Source organism: Rhamphochromis sp. 'chilingali', assembly GCF_963969265.1.
Source record: "Rhamphochromis sp. 'chilingali' genome assembly, chromosome: 8".
Classification (NCBI taxonomy): domain Eukaryota; kingdom Metazoa; phylum Chordata; class Actinopteri; order Cichliformes; family Cichlidae; genus Rhamphochromis; species Rhamphochromis sp. 'chilingali'.
Window position 1 is genome coordinate 22011963 of NC_137935.1, and position 19323 is coordinate 22031285.

Sequence of the window (19323 nt, forward strand, 5' to 3'; positions counted from 1 at the left end):
ATGCAAAGAGGAGCAGGAGGCCAGCAGGGTGCCCACCAGGCCAAGGTAGAGAACCGAAGACCTTGGGGCAAGCATTCCTTTGCAGCAGTTGCTGCAAAGAACAAGCCGTCACACCCCGGAGAGGGGAAAAAGAAGCGGTCAGCCTAGCACACGCATTCTGTGTCACCCCTCTTTTCTTCCCCAAAGAGAAGGAAGGTGTTAGAAGGGGTAACCAAATCACTCCAAAGTTCAGGGTCTCCGGAAGTTTCCAGTTCACCAGGAGCACCCTCTCAGTCTCCTCCTCCAGTTCAGGGAGGACAGACTTGTGGACAAATGGCGCAGTGTCACCAAACACTTCTAAGCACTCTGTCTGTGTCACCAAGCACTGCCCAGAGTCACCAGACACTTCACTGTGGTTTGGGGGTAACAAAAGAAATAAAACGTGCATTTCTGCAGCCAGGCAGTTTGCCAAGGGCAGAATGTCCCCCCAGTTTCAAAATAAAAACAAAAGAAAATCACTGCAATTTGTCTTTGTTCCCAGCGGGGGGAGCTCACGCTCTTCCCGAGGGGGAGAGCCCCAACTCCTTCCGGGAGACAGGGGTGACGTCACGCTACCGCTTCTTCAGAGGCCCGCTCGCAGCGCGGCTGGAGCGGTGGCGCGCATGCGCAGTTCATCCCTGGGTCTTGTCAACCATTTCCCATGGTTACAGACTACAGTTTGCGGCAAAACCACCGAGATTCGGCGGAGTGTTAGCTTCTGTGGCCAGTCGCGATTCAGCGAATGTGCTGGAGGAGGAAATATCCTCCCTGTTACACAAACAGGCGATCGGAGCGGTTCCCAGCGAAGAAGCTCAGCAGGGCTTTTACTCCCGCTATTTCCTCATCCCGAAAAAGGACGGAACGTCGCTCCATCCTATTCTGGATCTGCGTGTGTTAAACAAGCATTTGAGAAAGTACACGTTCAGAATGCTCACACACAAGACGCTTTGTCGCTCAATTCACACAGGCGATTGGTTTGTTACAATCGACCTATCAGACGCATATTTTCACATCGCCATTTATCCTCCACACAGGAAATATCTCAGGTTCGCTTATCAGAGCGTAGCGTACGAGTTTCAAACTATCCCATTCGGGCTATCCTTAGCTCCGAGGGTGTTCAGCAAATGTGTGGAGGCAGCGCTGTCTCCGTTAAGGAACAGCGGCATCAGAATATTTTCTTACATAGACGATTATCTAATATGCTCACGATCGCGCGAGCAGGCGATCAAAGACTCCGAGGTGGTGGTGAATCACCTCACGGAGCTTGGGTTCACTATCAACCTGGAAAAGAGCCACTTGGAACCTGCACAGTTTACAGAGTATCTGGGGCTCAGAATAGACTCCATCTCTTATCGTATCGCACTTTCAGAGCGGAGGATCGCATCCTTCACTCACTGTCTTTCCCGTTTTCAGCTGGGGAAAGTCGTGCGGTTCCGACTCTGTCTCCGCCTCCTCGGCCTCATGGCCTCGGTGATATCGGTGGTACTCTTGGGGCTGCTTATGATGAGAGATTTTCAGCGGTGGGTCGCTTCTCTGCAGCTGTGCCCTCGCCGACATCTCAGTCGTGGTGTAAAAATAATGCAGCCGTGTATTGCGGCTCTCCGGCCCTGGAGGAGCCCGACAGCTCTCGCGGCGGGGGTACCGCTCGGGGCAGTATCATCCAGGGTGACGCTGACCACAGATGCATCCCTGTCAGGTTGGGGTGCAACTATGATGGGCAGAGCAGTGAATGGCGTTTGGTCACAGAGACTCACTCTGAATCACATAAATGTGCTGGAGCTCCGCGCGGTGCTCCTAGCCTTACGGCATTTTCTGCCGTATCTCCGGGGTCAACATGTTTTAGTGAAAACAGACAACTCCACTGTAGTTGCTTATATCAACCGCCAGGGCGGCACCCGTTCCCGGCAGCTACACAGGTTAGCCAGGGAAATAATTATGTGGAGCAGCACTCGGCTCCTCTCCCTTCGGGCAACTCACGTGCCAGGAATTCTGAACAGGGGGACGGACCTCCTGTCCAGAGGAAATCCACTGTTCGGAGAATGGAGGCTTCACCCACAGGTGGTGGAGCAGATTTGGCAGAGATACGGCCGGGCTGCCGTAGATCTCTTCGCCTCGCGAGAAAACACACAGTGCCCCCTGTTTTTCTCCCTGTCAGACGCACACGCGCCACTGGGCGTGGATGCGCTGGCCCATCCTTGGCCAAAAACTCTGCTGTATGCTTTCCCTCCCCTCAGCCTGATCTCCCCAACACTGATCAGAGTGAGGGATCAGGGGCTGTCTCTGATTTTAATAGCTCCACGGTGGCCATCCAAACACTGGATAGCAGAAATCATCCAGCTTCTGGTGGACGAGCCATGGCCACTCCCCATCCGCAGGGACCTTCTGTCTCAGGCGCGGGGGGAGATATACCATCCCCATCCAGACCAGGTTGCTCTCTGGGCCTGGCCCGTGAAAGGTGGAATTTGAAGGCAGCAGGCATGCCTCCGAAGGTTATTGAAACCATTCAGAATGCCAGAGCCTCCTCCACCCGTTCCATTTACAGCAGTAAATGGCGTGTTTTTGAAGAGTGGTGCCATGAAAAGCAGATTATCCCTTTTCAGTGTTCAGTGGTGGAGCTGTTGTGTTTTCTTCAAGACTTGCTGGACAAAAGGAAAGCTTTTTCCACTATAAAGGTCTATTTAGCAGCTATTTCAGCCTGCCACGTGGGGTTTGGTGATAAACCTGCTGGGCAGCACCCCCTTGTAGGTCGCTTCATGAGAGGAGCGCGTCGAACGCTCCCAGTTTCTAGACCACTGGTCCCTTTATGGGATCTGTCAGTCGTTTTAGACGCCCTCTCCCACCACCCCTTTGAGCCTATTGGGGCAGTGGGGTTGAAGTTTCTCTCTCTTAAAACCTCTCTGCTGTTGGCTCTAACCACAGCCAAGCGAGTTAGTGAATTACAGGCTCTGTCTATTCACCCCTCTTGTCTACAGTTGGCCCCGGGACTCACTAAAGCACTCCTGAGGCCTAACCCAGCCTTTGTCCCTAAAGTGTTGGAAACATCATACAGGTGCCCTACAGTAGAGCTCCTAGCTTTTCACCCCCCTCCATTCTCTTCCGAGAGGGAGCAGAGGCTGAACACTTTGTGCCCTGTCCGGGCCTTGGGGACTTATGTTGACAGAACAGCTGGATTCAGGAAGTCGGATCAGCTGTTTGTTTCCTGGGCCTCCCCTCACAAGGGCAGGCCCGTATCACGCCAGAGACTAGCTCATTGGATTGTAGAGGCCTTAGCTCTGGTTTATAGCTGTAAGGGCTTGCAGGCCCCCCCGGGACTCCGAGCACACTCCACTAGGGGTGTGGCCACATCCTGGGCGTTGTTCAGAGGTGTATCAGTCCAGGATATTTGTGCGGCAGCAAGCTGGGCTACGCCGCACACGTTTGTCCGGTTTTATCGGCTGGATGTTGCACAGTCATCCCTGGCTCAGATGGTGCTGGATTCTGGTGCCTCAGGTTCGACCTGAGATCCTGGAGTAGCACTGGAGAGTAGCTTCGGGAGCTGGCGCAATCCGGGAGTGGGCCATATCTCCCATAGTGAAACACCGAGCGAAGTTAGAAAAAGAACGTTGGGTTACTTAACGTAATCCCTGGTTCTTTGATAACAGAGTGAGGTGTTTCACCAACACTTCCCTCCTTGCTTAGGCACGGAAAGAAATCTGCTTGGAATGAGTTAGGAGGAGCTGGTCGGCCGTGTTAGTACGAGGGGGCGGAGCCCTGAGCACGGCTCGACAGGTCTGTCATAGACAGACGTGGTGTCATTGGAGCTTCCGTAGTTGGTCACGCCGAGGCGATTCCCATAGTGAAACACCTCACTCTGTTATCAAAGAACCAGGGATTACGTTAAGTAACCCAACGTTTCCTGTTCTTAGTTGACAGGAATGGCACCTGGTGTGGTCTTCTGCTGCTGTAGCCCATTAGTTTCAAGGTTTAATGTGCTATATGTTCACAGATGCTCTTCTGCAGACCTTGGTTGTAACAAGTGGTCATTTGAGTTACTGTTGCCCTCCTATCAGCTTGAAGCAGTCTGAACATTCTCCTCTTACCTCTGACATCAACAAGACTTTTTCACCCAGAACTAACTGCCTTTTCTCTTTTTCAAACCATTCTCTGTAAATCTGAGAGCTGGAGATGGTTGTGTACGAGGCTATCAGCAGTCTTTGAAACACTTAACGCTTTCTTTCATCATCATCTTTCTTCCTCACTCTGATGCTCAGGTTTAACTTCAGCAGGTTGTTTTAATTGTGTCTACATGCCTAAATGCACTGATTTGCTCACGATTTGAATTGGTGTAAATAACAAAGTGGCCAGTGAGTGGATTTAGGTTGATCCAAGCATCTCTGCCTCCTAACCCATTAACAGGGAAGCATAACAATGGTTAATATATAGGACAATCATCAGGTTCACTTACCAGCAATTCACCATAGTAGAAACAATTATTTTTTTCCACTTGAATGTAAGCTTTAGGTTGATCCTGGTTAAGTACAAAAAGTTTTAAAATGTTCATGGTTTCCAGGAAAACAGATAAAAATAAACCCACAATTGATTGGTTTTATACAATACTGATAATTTTATCATGATTAACTCATTCACTGCCATTGACGTCTATAGCCGTCAATTGCAGTGAATGAGTCAATGGGTTTAACTCATTCACTGCCAATGGCTGGCAGTGAATGAGTTAAAAACATTTTAACTTTTTTTTGTCTAAGGCAAGAGAGATATGCTGTAGTTTATATATTTTATCAGGAATGAGAGCAAGGAGAGGTCTCTGCAGAGAAGTAGTGAGCATTCCTCAAATGTTTTTGGGCAGAGATGGGCCAGCACAAGTCACTTCAGCCAACCATGTCCAACAGCTGAGGAACACCCACTTGGGCTCTGCAAAGGCTCCTTACTCATTGAAGTCCTTCAGCTTTAGCTTAACATAGTTACATGTACTCATAGCCACTCTTCATTTTGCAGATTGAGACAATAGGTGATGCCTACTGTGTGGCAGGAGGGCTTCACAAGAAGGTTGATAGTCATGCAAAGCCGATTGCACACATGGCTCTGAAGATGATGGAGCTTTCAGAGGAAGTGTTGACGCCTGACGGTAAACCTATCAAGGTGAGTTTTCATTCATTTTCCATCTTGCGTCCCTTATAATAATTTCAACTTGCTAAAGGGGTTGAAAGCGTCTGTTTATTCTCTCCTATTCTGCATCCCTAACCTTTTTTTCCTGCTATTTATCTATTTTTTGTATAGAAAGCTGTCTCCTGAATAAGTTATATACAGTTTAATCTTGTGCTACTGTTGATCCTGTACCTAGGTTTACGTTTCAAACTTCATGTGTGTGTGTAATTGTAAAGCAAATCATACTAAAAGGCAAATTCTGCTGAATTGGTTGTTATCAAAATAACTTAAGCTGATCCGAAGTCCTTCTGTAAGGTTGTGGTTACAATTTGGTGCCGAATGATGCTGTTTATCTCTTCACTTCCCAGATATTGACATTCTTGACAATGTGGACTTATCAAACCAAGTGTGATCAGTCAGTTACTTGCTGATCAGAATCCCAAATATCTCACCGTATCCTCTCCGGTTATCAATCGTTATTCCATGGCAGTTTAAACAATGCATTCAGTCATAACAGTAGCTAAATGACTGCATGCAACAAAGTGCAAGTGTTTGTTTTCACATAAGCTTCATTAGTCTTATATTTCCCTTTTAACAGTTTTCTCTGATTCATCCACTTCCAACAAGATGAAACCTTAGTTTGAGTGCACCATTCACTGAGCTGCCTCTGCACTACGATAATGCTTCCTTAACAAGTTTAGTTTGCAGTCATTTCTCTTTTATGTCCTGTGGTTATAATTATAAATAAGACTTTGTGAGACTTTCTAGCAGTGCCAGAAACAGAAAGAAAAAATCTGAAAAGATATGAAGACGTTAGTGACATTTATTAATTGCCAAGAGATTTTCTTGGCATATTACCACCCTTAAGCCAAGCACCGAATACTTTATTTAGAAGTGCCGTGAATTAGCCAGCTATTGTGAAGCTTTGGACTGCATGCTTAATTTGAAAATTTCATCAGCCAGTTAGCACTATTAACACATTGGTTAAAGATGCTTTAAAGATCCTTTCTTGAACAAGAAGCATATTTATATGCAGTGTGCATTTAAGTGAAGAAAAAAAAACACTCTTAATCCTGCATTAATTCTAGTTTTGCAGCTGTTATCCCAGGATATCAACATGTGTGACAAAACATACTGTGCATACTATGTGCAGTCATTTATTTTTAGTACTAAAAAGTGTTCCAGGAAGAGAAGAACACAGGTAAAGATAGGCTCCCCTTTTCCTTTTTCTTGATTCTTCCCTTGTTACTTTTTCTATCTCTCAATTTTTCCATGTTTTCTAATCAATAAATAATATATGTTAAGATGGTTTACCCAAGCCAACAACATATTTAAGACAGCCTAAGTGTTGCTTAGCTGACATTGGTGCAGTTAATACTCTTTTTTTATCTTTCTTTTTACACCAGGTCCAACACATAAGTTTGTTGTATTTTATGGACATTTTTATGTCCTATTGTTGTTCTATTGTTGTGTGAAAGGAACACTTAATACAGTTATATTGCTAGAAAAATATACTACAGGATATGGACAAAAGTATCTAATCTCTTAATCTTGGAATTCAGATGTTTACAGTCAATTCAATTCAATTTATTTTATATAGCACTAAATCACAACAACAGTTGCCTCAGGGCGGGTTTACAATATAGGTGACAACCCTACAATAATAAAGAGAAAACAGAGAAAACCCCAACAATCATATGACCCCCCTATCAGCAAGAGCTTTGGCGACAGCGGGAAGGAAAAACTCCCTTTTAACAGGAAGTAACCTCCGGTAGAACCAGGCTCATTTGCCAAAATCGGACAAAGACATGCTGTGGATTAGAAATTAATAGACAGAGATTAATAATAATGAATGATTAAATGCAGAGAGATGTATAAACAGAAAAAGGTGAGTGAAAAAAGTTAAGTGAAGAAGAAAATGGCATCATGGGAAGCCCTCAGCAGCCTGGACCTATTGCAACATAACTAAGGGAGGGAGGATTGCCCTAACTATAAAGTTTGTCTTTTTTTGCCAGTCCCATTTTTACAGGTGTATAAAATCCAGCCTGTAGCCACGCTGTCCGCCTTTACAAACATTTGTGAAATTGTGGGTTGTTCTAAAGAGCTCACTAAATTTGAGCCTAGTACTGTAACAGGATGCCACCACTGCAACAAGTCAGTTCGTGGAATTTCTCCTCTCTTAGATATTTCATGATCAACTGTAAGTGGTATTATTGCAAAGTGGGAGTGTTCGAGAACCACAGTAACAGTAAAGTTAGAGAGCAGAGTCGACAAGTGCTGAGGCGTGTAGTGCGGAAAAGTTGGCAACACTCTGCTGACTCAGTAGCTGTGGAGATCCAAACCTCCTCGGGCATTAACATCAGCGTTAAAAACTGTGCGCCTGGTGCTTCATGGCCTGGGTTTTTATGGCTGAGAAGCTCCTGTAGGTGTAATGTGTCCATATAGTGCCACATTTAACAGCTGCACTTGAAATAGTAACAGTGGTACTGTCCACATCATGTTGGTGTTGTGAGCTTTGACACATCATCGCAAAATGATCACTTATCAGCTCATTTTCATAGGTACGAAAATGAAAGCTAGTTTGTGGAACTGCATTTAACAGTGGTCTCACTGTACTTTTAAAAATGCTTTAAATTGTGTGTGGCTTCAAAGAGAGAGGAGAAGGAAAGCTGCGGGAAAAATGATGAGTACAGTATTTTAAGTAGGAAGGGAAGCAAAGAGTCACGAAGGAGTGAACCGAGTTTCAACCTCTCATGTTAATTTAGACAAATAAAAAGGAAAAGGGAATGATTTATTTATGACTATCCTTAGTCCAGTCACTGTGAAGGTCACCCAGCACACTTACGATGCCAAAGTGGCTTTGGAGGCTTTGCTGTATTAAATCGTATTACAGGCTGAGGCTTTGATATTCAGTGTTTTTCTTATTGGGAATAACCAAAACATTTAGAAAGTCCTAAATAAAAGATACTGAGTAATGAGTACTTCTGGTTTAGTACAATTTTGCAAAATATGAAATTAATTAGCTCTTTTTTAAAAGACAAAAATGGATATTTGTGACTTTAACAAATTGAGGAACAATAAACATCAAGACCCACAAACCAGGCATAAGTGTAAGAGAGACTAAGATGGACAAATGTTAAATAACAGAGAGAATGCTGCTCTGTGTACTGCATGCTCCTAACATTGTCCATCCATCTTAAAATAGAAAGACCTTGCCAAGCATTTTTGGCCTGCTCTCTTGCTCTCCCACTTTCTCTCTCTATTTTCCCCTTCCCTTCTTTATCTTTCACCTCCGCCTCCTCATCTCCCCGCCGACTCCTCCGCAGCCTGGCTCAAACTCCTTTCTTTAATTTCACCTCTTTCTTTTTTTCCCTTCATCCCGAAATGCAGTCTTGTTCTGCTTTCCCTGTTTTGCACGCTTTGTGATGCTCTCCTCCTTATCTCTCATCACTTTATGTTGGCATAAAGATATTCAACACTTCAGCATGACAAATGGTGTTCAGCGAGTGCACTCAGCTCCAGCCAATGCTGCACTGTTATGCAAACTAACACGAGAGCTGTGAGAGAGGAGTGAGAGAAAATGTTTAGCCACGGAGAGAAGACTGAGCAAGTGATCGAGTGACACAGAGACATATACAGAGGAGATGTCAAGAGAGATTCACGTATAGAAACCAAACATTGTGCCGTATGTTGTTTTTATCTACATTATTGCCTCAATTACAGGTCTATGCCACGATCTGTATGTATGCGTGTGCTTGTGTGTATGAGTGGGTGTATGAGTAGGTGAGCAGGTGTGGATGGGAGTGATGTAGTGCTTGCTGCGGCTAATAGGAACTGTTCCCAAACCTCAATGGTTTTCTCACCAAATATACTTCACAAAACACACTGTGTTAACACTCTCTGTATGCAGGTTTATATTCAAACTAAACAGTTGTTATTCTTTTTTAGTGGGCCTATCCCCAGCAAACAGAGACTGCATCTGCAGAACTGAGAAATGGACATGGACGTCCATGCAACCTGTATAGGACATTTACATGCAACAACCCGGCAGGTTGTTGCATGTAAACGATGCTCAGTTGGTACTATTCCTTAGCCCCTCATCTGTTGTTCCGACAAGGTTTGGGGAAAACAAAAATATATATTTTATTTATTTATTTTTTCTCTCCTGTTATTTGGTAGGAGGGGATAAAATGGCTCTTTTGATGTTGAAGGTCGTTGAACTTGTACCATTACACAACTACTGGCAGCATAACCCATTAATACAAGGCGCGATGGGACACTTTAAATTTTGTTTATGGCAAATTCTGACTCTACCCTCTGAATGTCGCAGCAGAAGTGGAGATTCATCAGACTAGGCATGGTTTTCCGATTTTCTATTCACCAAATTTAGTGAACACATTCAAATTGTAGCTTCAGTTTGTTCTTCTTAGTGGACAGGGGTGGCACCTGGCGTGGTCTTCTGCTGCTGTAGTCCAACACCTTCAAGGTTCAGAGATGGTCTTCTGCATGTATTGGTTGGAACGAATGGTTATTTGAGTTACTCTTGCCTTCTTCAGCTTCAAGCAGTCTGGCCATTCTCCCCTGACCTCTGACATCAACAAGGCATTTGCACCCAGAGAACTGCTCTCTGCAACATCATTGATGGTTTTTATGGGGAAATCTCATTAGACCAGCAGTTTTTCAAATACTCCAACACCTGCAGCCAAGCCACATTTATTTAAATCACATTTCTTCCGCATCCTGATCCTCATTTTGAACTTATCTTCACAATGTTTGCATGCCTAAATGCATTGTGTTGCTGTCAAACAACTTCTCTCTGAATTATATATTTTAATCTCTAATATATTGATATGATGATAAGAGAAAATAGCAATGCACAGTTTTTTGATTTATACCAACCCGCTCCTCCCTGCATGCCTACTCGTCTATTCTATAAAATTTGTCAATGACCACCGAATTGGTACAAATTATTAGGCACTTAATATTAAGTGTCACCTATTAGGGAATAATCTCTAACAGGCATTTTTTCCAGTTTCAAAGTCTAAAAAAAGGCTTCTGTTTTTTCTTTCTTTCTTTCTTTCTTTCTCAGAGCACATGGCAACATCATTCAGATTGCTTCTTTTGTCTCAACAACAATCAGAAGCCCAAGACATTCAGTTTTGCAATGCTATAAAGAGATGGTTGCATAGCATGTTTAGGAGGCGGGACCCATTTGACTTTTTTAATGATTGACTAATCAGCTAACTGACTGTTTCAGAATTACAAATCTGACTTAACTTTGCTTAAGTATTGCTGCACTTTTGCTTACACTGGCTAACCCTAGCTCCCAGTTTTTTCGGTACATCTAGCCAAAGCTAATGCAGTCTAAGACAGTGGTCCTGCCAACAATTGTTTTTCGTTAAAACTGTTTGCATGACTAGGTATTTTTTTCAGATAATGCTATAGGGTCTATACCTTACAATACGAAGAATGACTGATGTTATGTTAAAATGAAACCTAACTGAGCCTTAAAGCAGTTTCCTTAAATGTGTTTTACCTCAGTAAAACTTACAAACTGCTGAATGACTGTATGAGAAATATTCACTCTTTAACAACAACTCCCTCCTCTCTGTGTCTCAGTCTGTCTCCATCTTTGTGCTTCTGTCAGCTTGGCCAGAGGCTAGAACGCGATTGGTCGTCTGCGCTGCTGCGCCATTTGCTCTTTGGCTCACTGAAGGCCATGTGCTATGGATGCTGACTCACAGCGAAAAGGGAGGGGAAGGGTGTATGAGTTTTACAGTGTCTGTGTTTTGAGACTGAGAAAGAAAGAGAAGTGTGGGCGCTGGATGTAGATTTGTTTGTGTGAGTGTCTGTTGTAGAGACAGACAAGTACATGGCCATCTGTAAGCGGTTTAGCTACAAAAATAGGTCACACTAGTGCACCTAGCAGCACCTTTCTCCTGTGCTTTCTGTCTCTCTCATTTCCTTTGTCTCTCCGCCTCTGCTGTCAAGGTTTTGCCATCTAATTATAGGGTTATTTTGTCTCCCTCTCCATTGTCTTTCAATCTGTCTTGCTCCTTCTCTCTCACTACTCCACTCGGCTGTTGTTGCTATGACTACCATGCACTGTGCTGGAATGCACAGTGTGGCATTGATTACAAAGGTGAAGAGACGCTCAAACAGATCATTAGAAATCTACTGGGTTCCACCAGAGACATTATGAGGAATCTTGAATAGAAATCTATGAAAGCATCCAACAACACCATAGACCACGGTTGTTCCGCTCCCAGCCTTCAAAGAGCCAATCAGCAGCAGAACCAGAAAACATATCAGCCAATCACGCTGTTGCAATGACACAACATTCAAGGTTCACAGCACCGTATTGGTAAACAAATATAGAGACCGTGGCTCAGGGGGTTGGGAAGCATATCTGTAACCGGAAGGTCGCCGGTTTGATCCCCGGGCTCTCTATCCTGGTTGTTGTGTCCTTGGGCAAGACACTTTACCCTACCGCCTACTGGTGTTGGCCAGAGGGGCCGATGGCGTGATATGGCAGCCTTGCTTCTGTCAGTCTGCCCCAGGGCAGCTGTGGCTACAACTGTAGCTTCCCTCCACCAGTGTGTGAATGAATAGTGGCATTGTAAAGCACTTTGGGTGCCCTGAAAAGCGCTATATAAATCCAATCCATTATTATTATTATTATTATCTACTTGTTGTAGTAAAGATGTAGGTATGTCTGTCTCGCATGTTTCCTGTCTAACTGTAGCAATAATGTGAATCAGCATGACAGCAAGAGCTCCAATGGGATAAGCCAGGGATATTACAGGATTTAAAGCAACATACAAGATGAAAACCAAGCAAGCAAAAAAGATGTGACAAAAGAGTGAACTTCAGTTACAACCAGCACGAGAGACAGGAGTTAGTAGGACCTCCATCATACAGCCCTAGAGTTCAGCTGGCAACCACGTGGCAACCTCTGGTCTCTAGGGAAAAATTTGTATTCCCTGACCAGCTGACAAGAGTCTGCTGGAGATTGCTGGTGAAATTGTTGTAAAGAGGGTCATTGCTTTGGTAGTTTGCACAGAAGATGCAGATTTGTCTACAGACAGTCACTGAGAGGTTTTGAAACCAGAAACAGGAAAAAAGTTCTCCCTTACTGCTGCAACCAACACGTTTCAAAAGGCACACTTGTACTTTTAAGGGGAGACAAATAATTTCCATTTCTTCAATGCAAACTATGGGGGACTGTGGACAAATACTAGCGGAATTGCAAGGAAGTTTTAGTGCAGCACTGTATCCGGACCAATTTCACTACGCTGTCGATCGTCTGAGTTGTTTTTAAAAATAGTTCCCAAGGTCTTTCCAAAATGCGCTCCAGTGTGTGTAAAGAAAGACCAAACAAGTCTGACTTTCCTGTAAAAGTTAGGAAAAGTTGTAAAAGCTGTTGGATATATTTTATTGTGTATTTTCATATCTGATTCTCTAATTTGGTTTGCGATACTGAATCGAAAAATAACAAGCCCGGTCTTGCACCAGGTAAAAAGAATACTTACCTGGTGTGTCGAATAAGTCAAAATATGGTTTTAAAATCCTTATTGTAGAAAGAGTCTTCAAATACTTCAGGACTCGGTAGCACTGGCTTATTTGGGAGGGGTCTGTTCGCACAGCCAGACATGTACACCCCCACAATGACTTGTCCCCGAGTGGTAGAAATAAATGCTTGGTTGAGTGACCATGAAATGCAGCGATAGCCAGATAGCTTTCACTCCAGCCATTTATAGATTCATGCTTCAGCCAGATTATAATACGAACACCGCGTTGCTGCCATGGATCTGTTACCAAGTGGAGATGAAATCAATTATTTATTTGATTAATTTCCCTCTCATGCTCATGCTATTTTAAGATTTTCATCTCTCAAAAAATCTGCTTCTCCAGGATATCAGATTAGGTAATAACATCCAGACTAATATGGAACCATGATTACGACGCTACAGTTTCCATTTATCGGATCAATGCACACAACATAGCCTTTGTACTGCAGGATAGACAGCAAACAAATTAATGGCATCAGCCTGGTTCAGCAGGGAAATCAAATTTATGAACATCTGCAACAGTGGCAGGTTTGTTTACTCATTTTAGAGGCCAAGACGAGTTCAGTTTGGGCGCCTTGCTCTGAACTTTGATGCGGACAGTAATATTCTTTGGACTGTAAACAGACTCAGGTAAAACCGCTGTATAGTGTCTGTTTTAATGCCAAGTGCATGCGTGCTTCCAAGATATGCACATGAAATCCTTTCACTGCTTTAACATACCTTCCACTTCTGTTTTTTTCTTCTCCCACCACCTTCTTTCCTTTCTGTCTTAGCTGAGGATAGGTATTCACACAGGTTCGGTGCTGGCAGGTGTGGTCGGTGTTAAAATGCCACGCTACTGCTTATTTGGAAACAATGTGACGCTGGCCAGCAAGTTTGAATCAGGAAGCCATCCCAGGTGTATCAATGTTAGTCCCACAACGTATCAGTAAGTACCTGTGCTGTATGTTGCATAAAAATGTGTTTCATATATACTGTATACAGTACCTTAAATTATGGAAGTATACGCCCTCACAGGCTTTTTATTTGGTGTTACTGTTTTAGTGTGACTCATTATTCGATCATAACTTGATTTAATATTCATGTTATTTTACTTGACCTCTGTTTTACTTTTTTTAATCTTCTCTTATTTTCGTCTCTTTTCAACAGACTGTTAAAAGACGACCGCTCTTTTTCATTTGTCCCTCGTTCAAGGCTGGACCTCCCAGAGAATTTTCCCAAAGAGATCCCAGGGACATGTTACTTCCTGGAGGCGGGCACATCCCACAGTCACGCCTCACTGACAAGCTCTCGCTCCGCTCCTCCGGCCTCTATGAGGAAAGTCTCCTACAGTATTGGGACCATGTTTCTAAGAGAAACAAGTTTGTAGAGCCCATACACAGACCAGGTTACACAGTTAATTATTATGTTAGTGACTGGATTTTGAACTTGTGCAGGAAACCAATTACACAGATCTTTGGATATGCAAATGCATTATTTAAGAAAAACTTTGATTCAGACCTGTGGGATGGCCTGTATAAATGAAACTTTGAAAAGGCTTTCATCATAAGTGAAGAAGAACAACATGCCCTCATCTCTCCTGAGCAAAAGAGATACGGTTCAAAAGACTTAAGGAACAGCTACTGCGCTAGTCTCACAAGGACCCTCCCCCAGGGAAGTGTACTGATGGAATCAATTAGAAGAGAAACCTTAATATAAACCTTCATGATCTAGCTGGATTCCTCAGCTCCAGACCTGGAATCTGGTTCTCTCTGACCTGCGTCTAAACACGGGAATGCTTGGAGAAAGCCTGGGGATAGACCAAACATATGACCGTAATTGCACTCAATAGAAATGGAACTGCGCAAATTGAACAAATCCACTTCCCATTAACAAACTGGGTGCTGAGTATAAAGTTGGGTGAATTTTTGCAAGATGGCAACATTGCCATAAACGTTTGCTGTGCATCATGGCCACTTTTACAAGGATGATAACAACACAGCAACCCCTTCCTCCCCTAGCAGCTGTCTCTATGTAACGTCATGCTTTACCAAACATACGTCTAACAACTGCTACTTGTTATATTAGGAAGCATCAACCTAGGAGAAGTTGGTTGTGGTGGCGGGTGATTAATGAGAGGCACAAAGGAGACAATTTAGTAGTCATCTAAGGACAAATGCCAAAACCACGAGCATTAGGCTGACTTTATAGGTCTGTCTACTTCTAGCCTACTGAAAACTATAACCAACCCAAGTCCAGCCATTTCATTGCATATTATATGTGTAGGTCTGAAAATTATTCCCAGCTCAGTGCCTTTTTATTGCTCAAATTTGGACAGATATAAGATGAATTGAACTATATATATACTATAGAAAATATAGGGATCGCTCAATTTATCTCATGTTTTAAGTTGTTTTATGACTTTTTAAAAAACGGTTAATGACATGAAAGGAAGAATGACATTTGCCAATGCTTTTAAGCCACTTTTGTATTTGTTGTACATTTCACTCTTGGATGGTAATGATTGGTTGGCAAGATAAATCAAGCCTTCCTCAAAGAATTCAGATATTTTAATTTGCATTCACTCGACTGTGTCCAGATCCAATACTACACACTAAATAGTACTTATAATACAGTACTGTGCCAAATTATTCACTTAGTCGTAGTATGCGTATCTTACACAGTTCACACTTACACACATAACCTGTTTTAACGGCTTTATATTTTTAATATACAGTATGCAGTTCTCTACTAGCCCTATCAGGTGCAACCACCAGGTTTCAGATTACGTAGTAGTCTGAGTATAATTTGCTCAAGAAAATCAAGCGATGTCAAGCAAATTCATCTGAGACAGTCTTCATAAGCTATCATCATGCAGCGGGAGCTGAAGGTTTGAAGTTGAATAGTCTTTGTATATTTGATAGCCCCGGCAGATTTGGGTATTATTTTATAGTTACTTTAAAGTGCTGCCAGTGTTCTTAAACAGTTGAGTAAAAAAATGTTTATATCAGTTTAAATGGTTGATTAAGGTAAAAAAAATATATACGGGGTTATAGTTTAAATTATATCGATATATATTTGATGTTAAATGAAATGTTTTTATTATGATATGAAGGGAACAGCGATAACAGCCTAAATGAAATTATTACTAATGGATGGCCCCCAACAAGCAAAAAACATGCATAAGATCTGTTATTTAAATCCAAATGAGCGGTACTCATTGCTTCCTTTCCATGCTTGACAACATCACATTATTGCTCATGTTGCTTTAAATCTAACTTACTTAATAAACTGATAATAACATCTGTTCCGAAAGAAAAGAATGGCTTCGTCACTGGTTTACTCCTGCACAGATTATAGTTCATAATTTTAATAGAAATAGGATGTCGCAAATTCACTACATCTTGCCAAATGACATTCTTGTTGCTTGAACCCAACAAGATAAAATAAAAAAGTGCCAAATGTGTATTTAGACACGCCCGAACACCAGGTTTTATTCCTGCTTTCCACATCTTAATAGCTCGCAGTAGTAGCAGGGAGGAAAAACAATGGTTACACATTGAAACCCATTGATATAAGAGATAACAAATACCTTTTCTGCCCTCTAACTTAGACATTCACCAGCACAACTATGTGTTGTTCCAAACTGATGGAAATGGTGTTAAGAGGGCAAACAGCACAGATTTCCTTTTAAACTGCCAGTGTTCATTATTGCCATAAAATTCTGTCAGCAGAGTCTCAGATGGGAGGAAGCATTACAAAGCTTGCACATTTTAATTTAATTAAATATTTTTTTACGTGTCACCATCATACCCACATTTCCTATTAACAAAAACGACTATTTCTAAAGTGTATGCTATGCAGTAGAGGGCTTACAGTTGGCTAGACAATAAACACATCAGTCAAAAACATGGCAGCGTAGCTTTTTGCCTAAAAAAATATTACGAGTTGCAACACAGCGAAAAAGTTTTTTATTAACATGAAACTAGGTGCCGTTGTTTAGTGGGACAGCTTTGCCATCTTAAGCTTAGAGTTTATCACTTAAAGACATCTGTCAACTTTAAGCTTAAATCAGTGGATTATTTTGCGTAGGGGGTTGCTAAACATTTTTATTACACTTTGCGGCAGCAGAGAAAAAAAAAATCTTTTCAAGACCGTCCATTCGTTTTGTATGATGCATGGAGAACCAGAATCTGCAGTAACCATCTGAGACATCAGCAAAACATGCATCTTATGTAAGTATTCATCAGTGGCTCAGAAGATTAGCATTTCTCTTTACATAAACTGTGTCAAGCCTATCAGTCAAAAGTAACGTGTATGTCAGACATAATGGTGTTCATCAGGTCTTCCAGAGTCAAGGGAAGTCGGTCTTTAAAGCCAGGGAAAGTAAAAAGGTGGTTATTGTTTTTTTAATTGACCATAAAGTTAGTTTTCACAGCTTTTCTGTGAGGTACCAGAAGGGTGATTTTATATGAAACCACAATTTTCAAAGTGTCTTTAAATTCTACCTAAAATTTTGTGTTATCGCTGCAAATAATCAACAATATTTGCATTGATTTCTTTTTTTGGAAGGACTCAACTACTGTGTTGTACCCACCAGTAAGATAACCCCCCAGAAACCTTGTTAAGTGTATTTGACAGCTGCGTTACTGAGCCTGGGGGAAGGTTTTTACAGGGCAGGCTTTCGCATACAAATGTACAAGTACTTCCCAGCTGTCATCCTGGCGAAAATGCATAGACAAATTAATGTATACTTGATAAATCTACTGTAGCATAAATGTAGTGCAGTGCCTAAATTTTTGCTGGTAGGCTTAAAATAGGACGTTACACCAGCATTACACCCACACAACTTGTGTCCAGTCCTTACATCTCCAAGTCTGTAGATTCTTGGCATAATAATAAATGTTTGGCCTGATCTAACAAGTCTATTTAGAAGCAGAGGTGTTGCAGGTACTGATTCTTTACAGTGATACACCAATGCACAAGTCGGTGACTTACTTAACAATGGCAATACAACTGAGCTATAGTGTATAAATTGTCTCAAATAATGAACATGAACAAATACTGTTAAGTCAGTGTGTGAGGGTCCAACATCCAGTGAGACAAAGCCAAATACATCCATGACTCCTCCAGCTGTTGTCTGCGTGCCTGATTGCGTGACTTTGTGCGTGTGTGGGTCAAAAAATAGGAGATACTACAAACACCACTTATTAGCAACATCTGTACAATTTTAATTATGTAATGTATTCCAAATGGGAAAAAACAAACAAACCTGAAATTGTATTACGATTACTTTGCAGGTTCTTTTTGGTATAATTCCAAAGTGAATTGTGAGTTGTAGCAAAACAAGAATCTCTGCTTTGTTGTCCTTATTTTTTATTTCAGCTTTATACTTTCTGTCAGTATGTTTCATCCATCTAAAGGCAGGCTGGTTTTCTCGACGCACCTCTGTCCCACAAAACCTTCATGCGCTCGGTAATGTCTTCTTCTTCTTTTTTTAAGAACTTAAAAAATATAGACACTTTTGTTACTTTTTCATTCTGTGTTTTACTGAATTAAATGATTTTGTTTGATGATGCATTCATGAAACATTTTCTTTAACTGAAATAGCATGAAAATATCATTTTTATTGAAGAATAAAGTTGCTATGTTTTTTGCAGGACATTGTTATAAACTGTTTTGTTGCCAAGTTCAGCTTCACCCCCACTGACATACAGTACAAAGGGTCAAAGATGATGGGAAACTGTACTTTGCTTGTTTTAACTGTCTAGTTTTAACAGCAGAAACAAATGAGGGTTGATGCCTGGGTCCGCCAAAAGATTTGTATTTCTATGTTCAGCTCCAACCTTTGAGAAATAGTAGCTTCCATAGGTTAATTTAGCACTAATTAATCATTTCATTTGAGACCCAGTGGTTTATAATCACATTCAAAAGTCTGCAGAGGCTCTTGTACTTTGGTGTTTTATGTTGTAAACATAGCAAAACTGAACCTGGAAATGAACCCCGTTTGACCCTGCTGTTGGAATTAGGTGCACTGTATATGGAAGGGGCATGATGACAACTGTTGGTTTCTGACTGACATTAAGGGCACATCTTATGTCTTATATGATGTAAATAAAAAACACCAAGTATCTTTAATAAGGAACAAAGCCTGTGGCTGTTACTGTGAATGCGTGCGATGACATGTCAATGAGTGTGTGAGACGGTGTTTGTGTGCAACTCTGGTAAAATTTAAAAACTAAAATCATATTAGCATAAATAATAATTGTAACAAAAAGTAGACTTTATTGTTATTTTTATTATTATACCAAATCAAATTTGACACTTTAGAGGTTGTGTGAACATCTTGTGACCAAACTTTACTTCTTCAAGAAAAGAGATGCTCAAGGATTAATATTAACACTTAATTCTGAAACAGGCAGGTTTAAGGTAAAGTGACACTTGATAGTTGAATGAGTAGCTGTAGCCAGTTTATAGGCTGTTAAGAGTAATCACTTTCAATCATTGCTATGTTGTGTGTGATACCCTGTGTCTGCATTTTCCTGTTGCTTTTCATTCTTGTTTTTCTGTGCTCCTGGTGTACAGGTTACAGACTATATAATATGATTAAATA

General features: G+C 41.9%; 1 protein-coding gene across 2 annotated transcripts in view; it reads left to right on the forward strand.

Moving 5' to 3' along the window:
- gucy1a2 (guanylate cyclase 1, soluble, alpha 2) overlaps positions 1-18841 on the forward strand; it is a 56088-nt gene extending 37247 nt beyond the window's left edge. For both annotated transcript variants that reach the window (XM_080890005.1, XM_080890006.1), the window contains 3 exons: positions 5011-5154; positions 13505-13659; positions 13881-18841. In XM_080890005.1, coding sequence (XP_080746131.1) covers positions 5011-5154; positions 13505-13659; positions 13881-14100 — 519 coding nt within the window. In that variant the 3' untranslated portion in view covers positions 14101-18841. The remainder of the gene's footprint in view (positions 1-5010; positions 5155-13504; positions 13660-13880) is intronic.
- Positions 18842-19323: the final 482 nt, after the last annotated feature.